Here is a 19,393-nt window from a genome sequence, read left to right on the forward strand (position 1 = left end):
CAGCAATTGAGAAGAAAGAAGCGCTCTTCTCTTTACATTTTAAAATGCAGGTGACGGAGCCAAGGAAAGGGAATGTTGGCAAGGGAGCGGGGAGGTGGTAGGTGTGGGTGAGCCATGATAGCAGGGACAGCGGGGAATGACTAGCAATGGTTTAGTGTGGGGTGACAGAACATAAAGGAGGTAAAGGGAACATCCAGCAGGGGTGGTGGCAAAGAGATTGGCAGTGCACAAGGGGTGGACCCAACAGATGTCTCTCACGGGGGTCAGGCTCCCTCCCTCTTGGTATAGTGTTTGCACATGTTCGTGTGGGCATGGGCCATGTGCAAGTGTGGAGGTCAGAGGCTGACGCTAGCTGTCTTCATTGATCATGTTTTCTACCTCATTATTTTGATATTACACACACACACACACACACACACACACACACACACACACACACACTTATTTGGGGGTGGGAGACTTGGAAGCCAGAAGACAACTTGCAGGAATGAATCCTTGCCTTCTATCATGTGGGGATTAACCCAGGTTGTCAGGCTCAGTGGCAAGTGCTGTACCCACTGAGCCAACTCACTGGCCAAGATCCTTTAAAAAAAGGGAGGGGGGGGCGGGGTGGGCACGTAATCCAGATCGGGAGGAGAGCAGGGGATCTCTGTGAGTCGAGAGCCTGGGCTACAGAGTGAGTTCCAGGAAAAGCGCAAAGCTACACAGAGAAACCCTGTCTCGAAAAACCAAAAAAAAAAGGAGGGGGGATAAAATCTGTGTGATGGGTACAAGCGTGCACACCCCCCTGTGCACCACGTGACTGTGGTCAGAGGACAGCGGTAAGAACTAGTTCTCTCAGTTCAGTTACAACAGGATGGCCATCGGCTCACCACCTCCCTTCTTCAGCACCAAGTGCTGGGGATGTAGGTTTACACTACCTACCAAGCTTCAAAATGGCCTTTTTTTTCTCCTCGAGACAGGGTTCTATGTGTAGCCCTGGCTGTCCTGAAACTTGATCTATGGACCAGGCTGGCCTTGAACTCACAGAGATCTGACTGCCTCTGCCTCTCAAGTGCTGGTATTAAAGGTGTGCGCCATCACATCTGGGCCATTTTAATTTTTTTTTTCTTATGCTGGGGATTGAGCCTGAGTTCCTACCCATTAGGCAAGTTCTTTACCACTGAGCTCTCTATCTTTATTCCTCTTCATACTCTGAGACAGAGCCTCAGTAATGCTGTTCAGGCTGGCCTTGAACTTGTGGCAGCCCTCCTGCATAAGCCTATACAGTGCTCAGATTACAGGTGTCACACATTGACTCACCACCAAGTGCTTCAAATGCCAGCTTAGCTGGGTATGGTGGTGCACAGCTGTGATTTCAGCACTGAGGAGGCTGAGACAGAGATATTGTGAGTTCAATATTTGTGAACCTGGACTATATATATATATATATATAGTCCTTGTCAAAACAAACAAACCAACAAATCCAAATAATAATAGAAATGAATCACTGAATAAAACAAAAAGCTGAGTCCAGGACTGGAGAGGTGACTTAGTGAGTAAGAGTGAGTGCTGTTCTCGCAGAGGACCCGGACTGGGTGGCTGAACAAACCACCTTAACTCCAGCTCCAAAAGGGATCCAAGCCCGAAGAATTCCACAGGCACCTGTGTACACACCCACACAAAGACAGACACACAGAAATGCATACATAACTAAAAGTAAAATAAAATTTAGAAAACAAGATGAATGAGACCTTGCCTCAAAAAGACAAAACTAAATCAACCAACTAACCAACCGGAAAAGGCACACACAAAGCCTTTACACCAGAATGAAAGGCACAGTGAGGACAGACACCGCTGTTTGTAGGGAGAACACAACTCAGTGAGCAAAGTCCTTGCCATACCAGCAGTGGCCGCACGCACAGGGTGGGTGCACAGCACACCAGCGGTGACATGCACACAGAGCGGGCGCACAGCACACCAGCGGTGACACGCACACAGGGCGGGTACACAGCACACCAGCGGTGACATGCACACAGAGCGGGCGCACAGCACACCAGCAGTGGCCGCACGCACACAGGGTGGGTACACAGCACACCAGCAGTGGCCGCACGCACACAGGGTGGGTACACACAGCACACACAGCAGGTGCCGCACCTGCACACACACAGGGCGGGTCACAGCACACCTGACACACACACAGCGGTGCACGCACACGCACACACAGGGCGGGTGCACAGCACACCAGCACACACAGCGGTGACATGCACAGCACAGCGAGCGGGTGCACAGCACACACGGGTGCACAGCAACAGCGTGACACGCACACAGGGCGGGTGCACAGCACACCAGCGGTGACATGCACACACAGTGGGTGGGTGGCACAGCTTGTAGCAGTCCTAGTGTGGGGAAGTGTTGCTAGCTAGTCTAGCTGAATTGACAAGCTACAGGTCTAAAGAGAAACTGTCTACAAAAAAGCGTGGAAGGTGATGGTAAGACACCAATCTCTGGCTTCCATGTATGTGTACACACATACATGTACACCAGCACATGTACAAATATATACACCACGTAGACATCTGGCAGCTATTAGAATGATTCAGCTAAAAGTCTAATGATAGCCAGAGACCATGCGAAATGTGTATGAGGAGTAGATACGTCAAGGAAGCCCCTACACAGTACTTAGTGATGACCTGAGAGCTTATGTGGTGGTCCCAGCAGGGGAGAGAAGCCCAGTCCTCCTCTACTAGGGGAAGGCTGCTCTCTTTGATAGTGAAGGAAGGGGACGCCTGCTAGATGGCCAGATTAACCAAATGCACCCTAGTGGTCAACAGGGTGGCAGACGGCACAGCCAGGCTACCCTCACACCCTGTTCCGAGGTAACAGCATGAGGACCTATCAAAACCATTTCAATTAAGCACTATCACCAATGGAGATTTCAAAAGTTACATTTATTTTTTTGGTGTGTATGTCTGAGGTTACCCACATGCCATAGCACACATCGGTTCTCTCCTTCCACGTGTGGGTCCTGAGGACTAAACTCAGGTTGTCATGCTTGGTGGCAAGTGCCTTAACCTGCTGAGCCTTCTTGCCAGCCCCAATAGTGGGGATATTAAAAGGTACTTACAACCAAGTACAATGCAACAGAACGTGAATTGCTTCTCTTCCTGCCCACAGGACTAAGCTGAACGGACTCTTAAGGAAACAGGAGCAAGGCTGGCCTGAAAATTTAAAGTAGCCTGTGATCTTACAATGCCAAGGTCAGGGAAGGTAGACCTGCTCCGGGCTGGAGGTAACTCAAGCACACCGATTCAGCTGCACACAGGAAGTTTTTGTGTGCTGAGGACATCAGAAAGGCTGAACGGTAGGAAAGTCACCATGTGTTTCTACCCATGAGAGACATATTTGTGGTAAAGGAGGTGATGTTTTCAGCTGGACAAATTACACATTAAAATACACAGAGCTGTAACATCTCCCCTTGTGACCTGCCTCGTACTCTATAGAAAACATCCTTTGGGGAACACTGGACTGAAGCTATGGTTTTAAAGATGCCCAGCACTCTAGCACTGCCTTGTGTCACCAGATCTTTTATGTTTGAGAGAGGGTGCAGGTTGTTCAGCTGGCAATCCTCCTGCCTTAGCTTTCAGAGAGGGAGCTGTTGGGATGAGCCTGTGCCACCATGCCCAGTGTTCTCACACCAAACTTTCCTAGAAGTATGGATCATTCCTGAGCTACATTCTCAGCTTCATCTTTTTTTTTTTTTTTTTAAGTACAACAGAGGATGACCTTGATTCAGTCCTCCTGTCTCAATTTCCCAAATGTTGGAATTACAGGTGTGCACCACCACACTCACACTCAGCCTGCCCTTAAACCTTCCTGCTTCTCCTTATGAAAAGTAGCCCCATTTTCCAAACATTTAGATTCCTGAAAAGATGCCTGTCTTGCCATGGGAACAGACACAACAGTGAGGCAATTATGGGAACATTTCAGTTGAAACATCTGAAATGAAAATTGCTTATTTGTTAAAATCACGAACATATCCTATCAACGTGCACAACCAACAGGGAAGAGGCAAACAGACCCTATGGATGAAGACCACGTTCAAGTGAAGGGACACAGTAAGTCGCTCTCTAACTGCTACTGGAGCAAGTATTTAAGGGCACGATGAAAAGGAGATAAGTTTGCTAAAAGTGAAGGATCTTTCTTAATTCTTTAGGGAGTCTGTGTGGTAGTTTGAATGTAATTGGCCCCCATAATCTCAGAGAGTGGCACTATTAGGTGTGGCCTTGTTGGAGCAAGTGAGTCACTGTGGGGTCGGGCTTTGAGGTTTTCTATGTTCAGGACACCTCCCAGTGTCCCAGCTGATTTCCTGTTGCCTGCAAGATGTAGGACTCTCAGCTACTACTCCAGCACCATGTCTGCCTGCCCATCCCCACCATGATGATAATGAACTGAACCTCTGAAACCGCAAGCAAGACACTCCAATTAAATGTTTTTTTTATAAGAGCTGCTGTGGTCTCATGGCGTCTCTTCACAGCAATAGAAACCTTAACTAAGACAGTCTGGAAGATGGAGTGTGAAAATTCAAGGGATGCAAGACTTTAAGGGCCTACAAGTAATTATGTACCAAGGTTATTATATATATATTTTGAGACAGGGTCTTGCCACATAGCCCAGGCTAGCACTTAACGAGATCTTTCTGCATCAGCTGAGTACTAGGATTACTTAGCATTTTAAAATTCTAAGAAAAACATCCTAAAACAGTTACTTATCAGGTTGCTTCTTCCCTTAAGACTCAGCAGCAAATCCTTATATATCAACTACAACTGCTCCAACAGACACAGGAGTTCCCCAAAACTTGTAATGCATTTTATAGCAGCACACCTTTTGTGTTTAATATACAGCATTGTCTCATGGTGTGTGTGTGTTGAGACAGGCTTTCACTATGTAGCCTGGGCTGGCCTTGAACTTAAGGCAATTCTCCTATCTCAGACTCCCATGTGCTGGGATCAGTTACATAATACCAGGCCTCTGGCTCCAGGGCTTGTGCATCCTAAACACGTGCTCTACAAATGCGCCATCTTCTCAATCCTCTGAGACAGTTTCCCACTATAGTCCAAGCTGGCTTTGATCTTACAGGGATCCTCATGCCTCAGCGTTCCACCTGTGGGGATTACAGCTGTGAGCCATCATACTTGGCCAATCTTGTTTTTTTTCTTTTTTTAAAAAATTTATTTATTTTTATTTGATGTGCATCGGTGTTTTGCCATGGGTGTCTGGCCCCTGTAACTGGAGCCACAAACAGCTGTGAGCTGCTGTGTGGGTGCTGGGAATTGAACCCAGGTCCTATGGAAGAGCAGCCAGTGCTCTTAACTGTTGAGTCATCTCTCTAGTCCCTTATTTTTTTATTCTTATCTCCTAAAACAAATGTGTTGGCAAACATTTTTAACCTTATCACTCATGATGTGAAGGCGGGAGTTCAAAGTCATTTTTGGTTGCAGAGTGAGTTTCCTATACACAAAATTCTAGGTATTTAAATTTGAGTGCCTAGGGCTGGAGAGATGGCTCAGCGGTTAAAAGCCCTGGCTGCTCTTCCAGAGGTCCTGAGTTCAATTCCTAGCAACACATGGTGGCTCACAACCCTCTATAGTGAGATCTGGTGCCCTCTTCTGGCCCGCAGGCATACATGCAGACATTACACTGTATATGTGGTACATAAATCTAAAAACAAAAATTGAGGGCTGGGAAAAAACTCAAGAGTGTTTGCAGCCAAGCCTGAGTTTGAACCCCAGGAGCAACATACAGGAGAGAACTGACTCAGGCAAGCTGTCCTCTGAATACCACACATTTATCACAGCATTGTCCCCACTAAATAATAGTAATAATAATCATAAAAAGATGAACTTGAGAAAGTATATATTAATGGTATTAATTTAATATCAATTAAAAACACAATTGTTAATGTTAATAGAAAGTAATTGTTCCTGGTTTAAGGTCTGAGATCCTTGGATTCCCAGACTGTCCACCATCAACGAGCTGCCATTTACAGACGTTTCCTTACAAAAGCCCCGAAACATGATGACCTCATGTGTGAGGCATGGACACCTCTCCGCTGGCACTGGGCAGGAGAGGCTTGCTGTATTTGCACTGAATCCAGACTCGGTACATGGTCAGCTGTTTGCCTCGGTTCACCTGCAAGCGCCGATCCACCAGGTTCTGCACCTTTTCCAGACCCGCAGCGGTGAAGAGTGCATGCAGCTCATCTGGTTTGGAAAGAGCAGATGTTTACGGATTTCCCTGTTGAGTCATCTCTCTAGTCCCTTATTCCAGTCACACATATACTGAGCCTTCAGCTACATAGCATTGAAAATTGTCTGTAAAAACATGTCAATTTTTGCCTGTAGTTTTTGTGTTGGGGGTTGTTGCTCTTTTGAAACAAGTCTCCCTGTGTATTAAAGGGCAGTTTGCTGATGACTTTCCACGGTAACGGGAGCTTTGCGACAACTTGGTCAGTGCTTGTCAAGAGGCCTCGGCAGCACTGGCTCCTCACTCCTGCAGTGACAGTTTGCAATGCAATGGCAGGTCCAGGTCTGGGTACCAAAGCCCTGGAGGAGGAAGGCCTACAATGGGGAGGAGTTTTAAGAAGGCGAAAGCTACAGGATGTGCTTTTGTGCTCATGTGTATGTGGGTGCGTATGCACGTGGAGGTCAGAGGACACCCTTGACCTAGCCTGGAACATACCAAGGAGGTTAGAATGGCTTGTTAGCAGGCCCCAGGGATCCTCCTGTCTCCTTTCCCAGTGCTGGGATTACAAGCACACGTCTCCATGCCACTAGTTCAGCTTTTTAAAAATTTTTTTTTATTAATCAATTAATTTCCAGCCCAATCAGTTTCCCCTCCCTTCCTCCTGTCCTCCCAGGCCCTCTCTACTAGTCCAGTTTTTAAAAAGCCCCCAAGGGCCCAACAAACCCTGTAAAGTTACATGAGCGACTTTGAGATGGCTCAGCAGTTAAAGCACTGGCTGCTCTTCCAGAGGATCCAGTCCCAGCCCCCACACTGAGGCTCAGAACATCTGCACAACTCTAGTTCCAGGGCCTCCAACACCCTCTTCTGGCCTTTGAGGGCACCAGGCATGCATGTGGTACACAGACATACATGCAGGCAAAACTAACACATAAAATAAAAATAAACCTTAAAAAACAAAAAAAGCATAGCCAATGGGGGTGAAGGAAGCCTGTAACACCAGTAGTTGGCAAGGTGATAGAGGAGGGCTGCAAGTTCAAGGTCAGCTTGGGATACACAGGGAGACTTGTTTCAAAAGAGCAACAACCCCCAACACAAAAACTACAGGCAAAAATTGACATGTTTTTACAGACAATTTTCAATGCTATGTAGCTGAAGGCTCAGTATATGTGTGACTGGACAAAGGGCCTAAGAATATTCCTAACGTGCTGGTGGAGGGTGAAGCCTGTGACTGGGCAGAGCAGGTCCAGGTCACCTGGAGCCAAGGGACGACGACGACTCCCCCGCACAGCTGTACCGCAGCACAGCCTGGTGCAGAGGGCCGGTTCCCACTGTGGGCAGCACAAGCGAAAGGAGAGCAGCTGACCAGGGTCAGCACCTGCCAGGTGTCGGGACAGCGACAGCTCGGGGGATAACGGGCAGGGTAGAGACCAGGGACTTAGAAAGGGAGGTAACCGTCTACCTGAGCTGGCGTACCGCCTGCCTTTAGCACGGATAAAGAACATCATCCATACCTTGTGTGAAGAAGTAGACTCTGGTGCCATCACCCCTCACATAGAAATTCCCAGAGAGACACTGACCTAAGTTACACGACAAAAACAGATACATTAATACATTTAAAAAAGAGAAAAAAGAAAAAGTTTTCTTATTTTTCAAGCTTCTATATATGGGCTTGTACCTGAATGAGTTTATCTGTACCACGAAGCCGATGGAGTCCAGGGGTGTGAGATTCCCTGGATTAGTAAGTTATGGAAGTTGTGAGCTGTCTGATGTGGGTGCTGGAAACTGAACCCAGGTCCTATGCAAGAGCAGGAAGTGCTCTTAACAGCTGAGACCTCTCTCCAGTCCCTGGAGTACTTTGAATTTCATCACTTTAGCAAATGTGCAACAGGCTAAGTGTGGTGGTTCATACTTATAATCCCAGTACTTAGTACTAAGTGTGGTGGTTCATACTCATAATCCCAGTACTTGGGAGGCTCAGGCAGGACTGGCATTGAGTTCCAGGCCATCCAGGATAGAGTGAGACCCCATCTCAACTCCCAGCACCTTCCTGTCAACACTAGGTATTCAGAAACCCAGATGTGCATTTTGGTGACACATGATACTTCACAGGAACTTGCAATTTCCTATAAAGGCACAGCACTTCAGCAAAGAGCAGCACCATAGGGGGAAAAATAGTATTAGATTATAATGTGATTCCCAGCTGAGTTCTAGACTGCCCCCCCCCCCCACAGTCAGCCTAGAAATTCTGTTCAAAGGAAAACAATAACCAGTGTAACTGACTCTTGACTAAACTCGCCTGGCTCCCTCTTGGGTCCACAAACACACCCGGCAGAACTCACTGTTTTCAAGCAGACAATCCTTCTCCAGTCTTACAACCTGCCTGCAATTCCCCTACATGTTCTTAACAGTTTACATATGATAACATTTATTTCCTCCCAGTGAACTTTTATTCAAACAATCAGGGTTAAAATGATCATCTGCACATTGATTATATCACCTAGAAATACAGACTAGAAACCTCTCCAAAACCAACTGTGGGAACCATCTTAAAGCTAGCACCCCTTATCCACAGGCATTCAATTTACAAGGTTTTGTTTATACCTACTTTACACCAGCAGAGCTTCTTCAAAGACTAATGAACTGAATAAATATTAGGGCGCTTGTTTTTTTGAGACAGGGTTTCTCTGTGTAGCCCTGGCTGTCCTGGAACTTGCTCTGTAGACCAGGCTGGCCTCGAACTCAGATATCTACCTGCCTCTACCTCTGAGAGCTGGGATTAAAGGCGTGTGCCACCACTGCCTGGCTGCAATTTGTATTTTTATCATAAATGGAAGCATCTAGCTCTTTCCTTGAACTGGGTTGAGAAGAATTATCTTTTTACTTTTATTTCCATGAACTTTTGTTTATTGGTCATTTACATACACTCTTCTGTGAACTGTTAGTTTTTTGGGTGGGTTATGGGTCTTTTCCTTATCAAGTTCATAACAGCCCCTTGACAAACACAAATATTAAGATTTTATCTGTCCTCAACACTGAAAATGTCTTCTTACCCTGCGACCTGCTGACTAACTTGTTTTTTGGTGCTGAGGGCACTGCACATACTAGGAAGGACTTTACTATGAGCTAAACTCCCAGGCAGGCCCCTCAAACTGAAACCATTCCTGTGTCCTGGGAACAACCAGAGGCTTCAACATGACCAAGTGTTCTGCTACTGAGCTATGTATCTAACTCTCTTGATTTTACTTTAACTTCTGATAAGGCCTAGGATTCATGAAAATATTGTCTCTTAGCTGTCCAAATGCTAGAATTAAAGACATGCACCACCAAGCCTGATTATGTCTTTTAACTTGTTATGAACTTGAAAAGATTATGTCTTTTCATTTTATATTTTCCCTTTAAAAAATATATATGTATACACACACACACACACACACACACACACACACACACACTACTTTATGTTATGGGTGTTTTTGTCGCAGTGTGCACGTACTTCTAAAATTAACTTTGCCCTTGGAGACCAGAACTGAACATCACATCTCTAAGAACAGAAAGTTGTGTGCCACCATGTGGTGCCTGGAACCAAACCTGGGCCCTTTGGAGAGCAGCCAGTACTTTTAACCACTGAACCAATTCTCCAGCCCTTTTTCATGTTTTATTAAGAAAAACAACAAAAATTTATTTATTTTATGTGCATGTGCGAGCGCGCTCCTGACTGTATGTAATGGTTACCACACGTGTGTAGAACTTGTGGAGACAAGAAGAGGGCATCTGGCCCCCTGGAACTGCCACGTGGGTGGTGGGGACCAAAACACAGCTCCTCTGCAAGAACAAGTGTTTGTAACTGCTGAGCCATCTCCCCAGTCCCTTTGTTAAAAGACATACTGTCAATGCATATACTGGGCAGGAACTCAGTGTGTTTTTGAGGAGGGCCTTGAACTTCTGCTCCCCATGCTTCTGCATCCCAAGTATTGAGATTACCGGCATATACAGTCCGGCTCTGCTGTTCCACATTTATTAAAATGATTTATAAATTAAGTACTTCTAAAATTAACTTTGCTAAAGTGGCTGTTATGGTTAAAAGACTATAATACCCAGATTAGACCAACCTCTTCATATTTTCTCTCTCACTCTCTCTTTTTGAGGCAGGTTTTTCTCTGTGTAGCTCTGGCTGTCCTGGAACTCGAACAGTAGACCAGGCTGTCCTTGAATTCAGAGATGCACCTGCTGAGCGCTGGGAATAAAGGCTGGGGCCACCGCCACCCGCTTATTTTCTTAAAACAAACAAACAAACACAAACCCATTGCCTTTCAGATAGGCGGTGGTGGCACATGGCTTTAATCCTAGCACTCGGGAGGCAGAGGCTAGTGGACCTCTTTGAGTTCAAGGCCAGCCAGGTCTACACATAGAGAAACCCTGTCTTGAAAAACCAAAACCAAAACCCAAAACCCACCTTTCTACTACATGTTTAGTCTGATTGGCAAACTCATTTTTTTACTTAAGTGGCAAAGTATCTTTGGAAAATAAACTTATTTGAGACAGGTCCTGTAGCTGAGGACAACCTTGAACTACTGACCCTCCTGCCTCTACCTCCTAAGCACTGGGATGACAGGTGTATACACGCCTGGTTTTATGTCATTTGAGGGATCAAAACAGGGCTTTATGTATCTAAGTAGGCACTTGGGCTGTCTAGTTTTATGTCAATTTGACACAAGCTATAGATATCTGATAGGAGGGAATCTCAATTAAGAAAATGCCTCCCCTAGCACTCAGGAGGCAGAGGCAGGTGGATCTCTGTGAGTTCAAGGCCAGCCTGGGCTACAGAGTGAGTTCCAGGAAAGGTGCAAAACTACACAGAGAAACCCTGTCTCAAAAAAACCAAAAAAAAAAAAAAAAAAAAAAAAAAAAAAAACCGAAAGAAAGAAAGAGCCTCCATAAGATCAGGCTCTAAATCAGGTGTGGTGGTACATGCATTTAATCCCACGGATTTTCTTAATTTGTGATTGATGGGTGAGGGGCCAGCCCATTGTGGGTGGAGCCATCCCTGAATATGTGGTCCTGGGTTCTATAAGGAAGCAGGCTGAGCAAGCCACAAGGAGCAAGCAGCACCCCTCCATGGCCTCTGCATCTGCTCCTGCCTCCAAGTTGAGGCCCTGTTTGAGCTCCTGACTTCCATGATGAACAGCACTGTGGACATGTTAAGCCAAATAAACTCTTTCCTATCCAACTTGCTTTTTGGTCATGGTGTTTAATAGCAGCAACAGAAACCCAATGAGCTATACTATGCCTTAGCCCACACACACTCTTACATTTTTTTTTTTTTTTTGTAGACAGTATGGTACTGTGTAGTCCTGGCTGACTTGGAACTTACCACCAGGTGGACTTGAACTCAAGAGATCTTCCTGACTCTGCCTCCTGAGTACTCGGATTAAAGTCATATGCCACCAAGCCTAGCCATATGTATATATTGATTGGGTTTTCAAGACAGGGTTTCTCTGTGTAGCTCTGGCTATTCTGGAACTTGCTTTGTAGACCAAGCTGGCCTTGAACTCACAGAGATCCACCTGCCTCCCAAGTTTTGGGATTAAAGGAATGTGCTATCATCAGCTGGCATTTTTATATATTTAAAAAAATTTATGTATATTTTGCTTACATGTGTATCTCTGTACAATATGCATGCCTGGTGCCTGCTGAGGCCAGAAAAGAGCATCAGATCCCCTGGAACTGGAGTTAGTTGAGACATGCCATGGGGTACTGGAAATTGAACCAGTACAGCACTGATTCAGCTCTCCATACATACCTTTTTTAAACCGAAGCTGAGCCATGTCATAGCGGCCGTAGTCTCGAAGAAGCATCATCCCTCCAGGCTTCAGGAGTCTGCTTAGCCTGTTGATAGCTTTCTGCATCCTGCAGGGCAGCAAGGAATGAAGCTTAAGTGTCCCTAAGGATGGCATTTCCTCCCCTATAGCACAAACCCCAAACCAACACACTTGCTAACTCTGACATCAATAGTAAAAGCCAGCCCTACGTGTCACATGGTGGTGGATATTCCAAGCACTAAGTGGGGCTCACTTCCTCCTGGCCCCGTGACTGCCACGCCTGCCATATGCTCCTGTAGCTCTCTGGGAGCCCTGACCACACAGTGTAGGGAATACCCATGACTCATCTGTCCCAAACTCTGATCAACTATGTCTTTTTGTTGAATGAAAAACTCTCCTTCAGAATTTAAAGTTGCTGGTGTGATGGTACATGCTTGCTACCCCAGCTCTTGGGAGGCTGAGGCAGGAGGACGGAGTCAAAGTGTGCTGTGCTCTTAACTGCTGAGCCATTTCTCCAGACCCCACAAAACATTTCAAAGTCTTACCACACTCCTGTGAGGTCAGAACTTTATTGCTAATCTAGAGGAAAATTGGGCTACTTCCGTTAGGCAATGTCATTAGCTCCCAACAGGGAAAGCAGCAGCCAGTCCATAGCCAGCAGGCAGAGGTTACAGGCTGAAACAGAAGGTGGACGCCAACACTCCAGTTCTGTGGCTTCTTATGTCTATCAGACGTGAGGAAACCCTTTCTAATTTGGGCATAACTGGAGTTTAAGGTCTTCACACTAAAGTTTCTTCTCAGGCAGGCTATTGGTTAAGGGACCTAAAACTTACTTGTCTGGAACAATTGCTGAAAGAACAAATATAAGGACAATGACATCAAGACTGTGGTCGGGCACTGGGTAACTTTGATCTTCATTACACAGATCATGAACAAAGGCGAAACATCGAGAAGGATCATATTCTGGATTTGTCTGCAGAGGTGGAGAGATAAATCGGTCAGAAAGGTGGACACAGCACAAAGAGAAGCTGACCTTGTTTCAGATGCCACTACTGTTACTCCCAGCTGAAGAACTGACTTCTAGTCACCATGAAGAGGTTTTCCAGGGCACCCAGAGTGTAAGAATCAGAATTAGTCATGGTGCGGACCACACTAGTGGAAGCCCATGAACTGTGGACTGGTGGCTGTGGAGCCCCCATGGGACTGGACTAGGCCCTCTGGACACAGAAGATGGTTGGTTGGCTCAAACTGTTTGGGGGGCACCCAGGCAGGGGGATCGGGATCTGTCCTTGAAGCATGGGCAGGCTTCTGGGAATCCGGTGCCTGTGGTGTGACACCTTGCACAGCCTTGGTGCAGTGGGAAGGGGCTTGGACCTGCCTAGGTTCAGTGAGCTGGGCTCTGCTGACTCCCCATGGGGACCTCGATTTGGGGGATGTGGGGATGCTGGGTGGCTTGGGAAAGAGAGCTGGGGGATGGGAGGAAGGAGGAGGGGGGAGGTCTGTGGATAGCATGAGGAGTGAGTAGAAAATTTCTTAATAAAGAAAAATAAAAGAAAATAAAAAAACAAACAAAACAAAACAAACAAAAAATTTAGTCATGGTGCATGCCTGAAATTCTAGCACTTGAGAAGCAGAGAAGGATCAGGAAGACTCACACAGCAAGCTCAAGGTCATCATGAGGTACACGAGACAGGACAAACATGTTTGGAGATGGGGCTGGAGAGATGCCTCAGCAGTTCAGAGCACAGCACACTGCTCTTGCAGAGGACCTGAATCTGATTCCCAGCACTCACACAGGCAGCTCACAAATGCCTGTAACTCCAGCTCCAGAGAATCCAATGCCTCTGGTCCCGCTGACATACTCACACATACACATAACTTAAAATTTTTACATAGATCTAGATGCCCAAGTTCATTCTTGCCTGGCTCTGTATTCCAGGCTGCTTCGCTAACTTTCTAAACTTTCAGGCCACAGTAACAGAGTTAATGAACCAAGTTTTAGGAGACCCCCCTTCCCTTTAATTAGTGGAGATTACCGCAGGAGTCACTGTACTTACCCTGACCAGTTCAACAGCAGTGGCAGAAAAATCACAGCAGTACACAAAGAGGTTTGGGTCACTGAGGCAGGCAGAAAACAACAGTAATTAGGACACAAACTGGATCATGTCGGTTCTCTTTACAGAGAAGCAAAGTCAAACGACAAAGAATACCATTCACTCAGTGCACCTATCAGTCACAACACCCAGCATGCTGGTTAGAATTCTGTGATCTTTGTCTTCTTTTAGGTCCTGTGGATATGGCTAATACTAAGTTTATCAAACCGTCAGTAAGAAACCCTGTCACTTCTAAGCAAATATCACATCAAGTGGGTTCCAGTAATCTCACTTAAATGGCACAGCCATAGTAGTTAAAGGTGCCTGCAGCACAATCATGAAGACCAGCACAGCCATAGTAGTTAAATTAAAGGTGCCTGCAGCACAATCATGAAGACCAAAGTTCAGATCCCAGCACCTACGCAATTACAGAGAGGTTGAAACACTCTCGTTTGAAGAGTTACTGAGACTCTGACATCAATTGCTCCTCCAGAGCTCAGAGAGAAACAACATCTTTTAGGCCCCTCAGAGGAAGGCATCACAGATTAGCACTGCAGCTGGTGTTAACTCTAATTTCACTAAACATTAAACTAAACCCACCCCTAAGTGGGCAACAGAGCCATCTAAATTCCACATAACTCATGCTTCCAGGAGCAAACTCTCACTTTTCCTCTTTGCTGTCCTGCAAATCTGACAATATACTTACTTGTTAGTTTGTAAAATTGGAAAGACTGTATTTCCTACACCACAACCAACCTGCAGACAGAAACAAACCATTAGTCCCAAAAGTAGTTCATTAAAAACCCCTTCCCACCTTCTTCTTTTTTAAAGAGTCCAGACTGGTATATCACTTATGGTTTTTCTGCCACAGCCTCCCAAGTGCTGGGGTTTTAAGAACTGTACTAGTAAAAGTACAGTGACCAGAACTAAAAAGAACCCATGGCATTTCCTTATCCCTCATGGACTATAATTACAGAGGATAGTAAAAGGCAAGAACACAGGCTTTCACTGGCTGAAGAAAGCTGGTCTAAAAAAAAGCATGGGTTAGTTTTACTTTCTGAGTTCTAGCAGAAGGCCCTATAGATAACTATTTTCCTAATGAACTTCACTATACTACTATTAGAAAGATGGACTGCATGGTCTCTGTGACCTCCATGGCCAGCAGAGACAATCTGGGAGGCGAGAAGCCAGTTCAGTTCAACACCACCAAGTAGCTGGTGTTGCTTCAAACTTTGGGAGTCTGACCCTGAGTGGTTTATTTTAGGCATATCTAAGCACAGCACAATTGGGTGGAAACTTTTCTGGTGACAATCCCACATGCACAATAAAGCTGTATAAATCTCTGTGAGAAACAAAGTAAGTTAAATAAAGATCCAACATGAGTACATCGAAACTCTCTGTAAAGTACACACGACACCTTAAAGATGAGTGAGAAAAACAAGCTAACCACAAGGGTCAGGGGATGCTCAGCCGGGGTCACCATGCTATTAACCACTTCTGCTCCCAGCCTTCTGGGCTGGTAACAGACACTGCCTTCCTTCCCTTGAAGGAACAACCCTGAATGCCAACATTCCAGGTTCCTCTAGTGCTTATCTGTTAGCATAAGGACCCCCTTGCCTCTACAACAGGCTGGGTTGAAACATCTGCATAGAAACACTGTGCTAAATATAGTGCTTTCCGAAGCAATGAAAACTAAATATTTACCAGAGGGCTATGTGGCAGACACACTTCTTAGCCATTTTACATATACCACCTCAAAGTTCCTTACAGCTACAAGACCAAGAGGCTCCCAATCCTCTAGGTGGGACACGGGCTATGGGATATCTCACAGGAGGTAATAAGGATGAGCTAAGTGGTGAAGGGCCTGCCGTGTGAGGACTTGGGTTCAATTGCCAGCAAGCATGCCCCATGGCATTAGACTTAATTCCAAGTTGTACTAGCTGTAGAAGCAGCTTCCAGTGAAGTTGGTACACACTATTTATTTGTGCACTTCCCTTATAGGACCTGCCTAGGCATTTTCCCAGTTTAAAAAAAAAAAAAGAAACAATAAATAAATGAACATGGAGATGATTCCAGGCTGACATGAGGCTCAAATCTAGTCTGCTTCAACAGAAAGACGACAATCTGGGTTATCCTTTCTAGTCTTACTTTGCATATAAAATGGCCATCCTCACTAACTCCATTATTAGGAAAATACAAAGTTACCTCAAGTATTCGGTAGGTGGCTGAGGATCCAGGAAATTCATCAGCACACATTTCTAGGTGCCCGAGCTTCTGAATTACAGTCTCTTCCACAGGAGGCAGCTGAGTTTCACATCCCTGGCTGGTACAAGAACACCCGTGCTGCTCTGTTATCAAGCCAGGCCCATCCTGGCTGCTTCCGCATTTAGAGACCTCACTCTTCTGCCTCTCCAAGGGTAAATCCGTCAGGTGATTGTGGTTAGGTGCCAGTTCAGGGAATTCAGTAAAGAGCCAGTGTCTATCCTTGAAAAATCCATTTTCATGAATTTTGTAGAAGTCATTCCAGTATTTATGGGCATTGACTTCATAATCAACTGTAAATAGTATTTAAGAAAGAATTTTAAGAATCAGTCTCAAATGTTTTATTTATATCTAATGTCAATTGTCCTGTTTTATCAAATGTCACTTTATCCTAAAAGTATCCTTAAGAATCAGTCTTGCTGGGCGGTGGTGGTGCATGCTTTTAATTCCAGCACTCGGGAGGCAGAGGCAGGGGTATCTCTGTGAGTTTGAGGCCAGCCTGGTCTACAGAGCGAGTTCCAGGACAGACAGGACTACACAGAGAAACCCTGTCTCAAAAACAAACAAAGAGTCATTCTTAGAACTGAACACCTTCTCAGGTTATTGTCTTGTTACCCATCTATCATACATTAATGCCACTCACTTTTCATTCCCAGGGTTCCCAGCTTCTGGTAGAACTATCACACAGGTTTAGCTACCTATCATTTTCCTTCTACATCTTTGGATGGCCCTCCATTACAGAAATATTGTGAAATTAAGCAAACCCCTTGCAACACACACACACACACACACACACACACACACACACACACACACACACACACCCAAAAATCTAATTATTCTTGGTTTCAAGGTTCTATTTGTCAGGGATAGACAGATCCTTTGTTATCTGTGGTAATTATTTTCCCTTGTAAATTTTTTATTTATAAACTAAATGTCTCAGGTCCTTTGGACATTTGTATAAATTCAATGACTATCATCCATGCAACTCTTTGGAAGGTATGTTCTTGCTTTTTAGAATGTGGAGGCCAGGACCAAATCAAGATTACTAATGAACACTAGAAATGGAAAAACAGCTAATAGCAAACTAAACGATGCAAAACTCCTTTCCTGAAGTAAGAGTTTAGATGAGTTTAGAGACTAGTAAGTGTGGGCTGTTTCTTGGCTTTTTGCCAGCATGAAAACTCTGACTTGACTGAATGAAAGAATAAAAAATGGGATTCCACCACTGACTGCTTACCTCTATGCAAAGCACTTAATGCCCTGTGGTCCAAGTGTAATTTTTTTTTTTTTTTGAAGACAAGATCACCCTGTTGCCCAGGATGGCCTCCAATTCAGTGATCCTCCTGCCTCAGCCTCCCACGCAGCTGAGTCTATAGGTATGCACCACTGCACTTGGCTAACCGGTTCTTTAACTGTAAAAAGAGGATATTGGGCTACGTGATTTTCAAAATTTCTTTCAATTCTATGTTGCTTTATCTAGTGTTTGTCAAACAATGCAGGGCGCCTATTTTGCAACTGGAATACATACATACGCATATTTATTTTTGACACAAGGTCTCATGTAGCCCAGGCTGGATTGGAACTCTACACAGCAAGGATGATCTTGACCCTACTTGTCCTCCGGCCTCTACCTTGCTAGAGACATCACTTCTACATCCTAGGAGGTACATGCCTGGTCTGTACTGGGACCTTACTACTACACAGAAACTCTTTCAGTTTTACTTTCAAATGCCTCTTAGAAATAGAGCCAACCAGTTTTAGTTTTAGAGATATTTTATAATGAAATTATTCTTGTCTTCAGGAAGGGCCTCTTTTTTTTTTCTTTGACCAGATTCATTTCCACTCCGCTACACTCATCTTTCTTTGGCAGAAGTCCCAAATTCCCAAACTTGTTACCTCAGGAAAAGATGTATCAGCCATTAATCCTCTCCTCCAACAGTATTTAGGATCTGACCACATCAATCTAGCTCTAATGGAAACTCCCCAGCAGAACGTCAACTGTAGAAGCTACGCTAAAGTGAAGGAACGACTGTGTGGTTGCCACAGGCCAGCCACGTCAACATGATCTAAAAACGCAGATACTAGAAAATAAAACAAGAACGGTTCACCTCCGAAAACAAACCGCAAAGACGTAGAAAACCCAACCCCACGGTCCACCAAGATTTTCTTAGAAAGCAGCCCCTTTGCCTCCTGGCTCGTCCCCTCCCCGTCCGGTTCTATGCCGAGTTCTTCACCAGGCCAGTAGTGACAAGGGATCCTGGTGGCCGCACTTCTTTTCTCCCCTCCTGGAGACGCGTCCTGCACTGGCGGCTGTGGATACCACCGAGGGAAAAACCGAGCGCACCTTGCTTCTCCGGGCACACCCGCTGGGAACTGTTCTCCTGCACTTTCCTCTCCGCCGCCGCGGCCTGCTCCTCTGACCACTCCACATTGTCCCTGCGGAAACCAAACAGGCAGAGCTTAGAGCCCTCGTGTGCCGGCTGCGGCCCGGGAAGTCGCTGGCGCGGGAACTTCCGTCCCCGAGAGGCGAGAGCCGGGCCCCCAAGGGGCGGGGCAGTTACCAGGCATTGTAGTGGAAGACCCGCGCCGGGTCGCTCAGGAACCGGTTCCCGAACTGCCGTCTTTTCCCGTCCTGGGTCTCCGGCACGCCTTCAGGGGAGGACGCCGCCATGACACCGGAGACGGAAGCACCCTTCTTTTCCATAACGTAAGGACTTCCGGTGGACCACGCCCCCCCTCCGGTAGAAGCGGTGTCTGCGCGGGAAAAGCGGGAGGCGGGGCGGGGCGGGGCGATTCGCGGGGCGCTTGACGGAAGCCCTCGCCGGGGAGCTGGGGAGCTGGGGAGGCAGCAGCCGAGTTGGCTGGATTCCAGGCGTGATGGGCGTGCAGGACCGGGAGGAAGTGAGAGCCCGTCTCCTTGAGCCCGGTCCAGGGCTGGAACCCCAGCAGGCTCCCCCAGTTTCCCTCCAGGAAAGCCTTGAGTGTGAGGAG

The 19,393-nt window shown here is 46.1% G+C and overlaps 1 protein-coding gene across 1 annotated transcript; it reads right to left on the minus strand.

Annotated features, from left to right (window-relative positions):
* Positions 1-5,878: 5,878 nt before the first annotated feature.
* Positions 5,879-19,093, minus strand: Mettl2a (methyltransferase like 2A). Its single transcript, XM_028882702.2, has 9 exons — positions 18,964-19,093; positions 18,747-18,838; positions 16,343-16,692; positions 14,844-14,893; positions 14,102-14,162; positions 12,878-13,017; positions 12,026-12,132; positions 7,737-7,802; positions 5,879-6,242 (listed from the first exon to the last, which is right to left on the minus strand). Exons 1-9 carry the CDS (start codon positions 19,071-19,073, stop codon positions 6,064-6,066), a joined length of 1,155 nt encoding a protein of 384 aa, XP_028738535.1. The 5' UTR covers positions 19,074-19,093; the 3' UTR covers positions 5,879-6,063.
* Between the last annotated feature and the right edge of the window lie 300 nt (positions 19,094-19,393).

This window comes from Peromyscus leucopus, chromosome 8b, assembly GCF_004664715.2.
Source record: "Peromyscus leucopus breed LL Stock chromosome 8b, UCI_PerLeu_2.1, whole genome shotgun sequence".
NCBI classification, from domain to species: Eukaryota; Metazoa; Chordata; class Mammalia; order Rodentia; family Cricetidae; genus Peromyscus; species Peromyscus leucopus.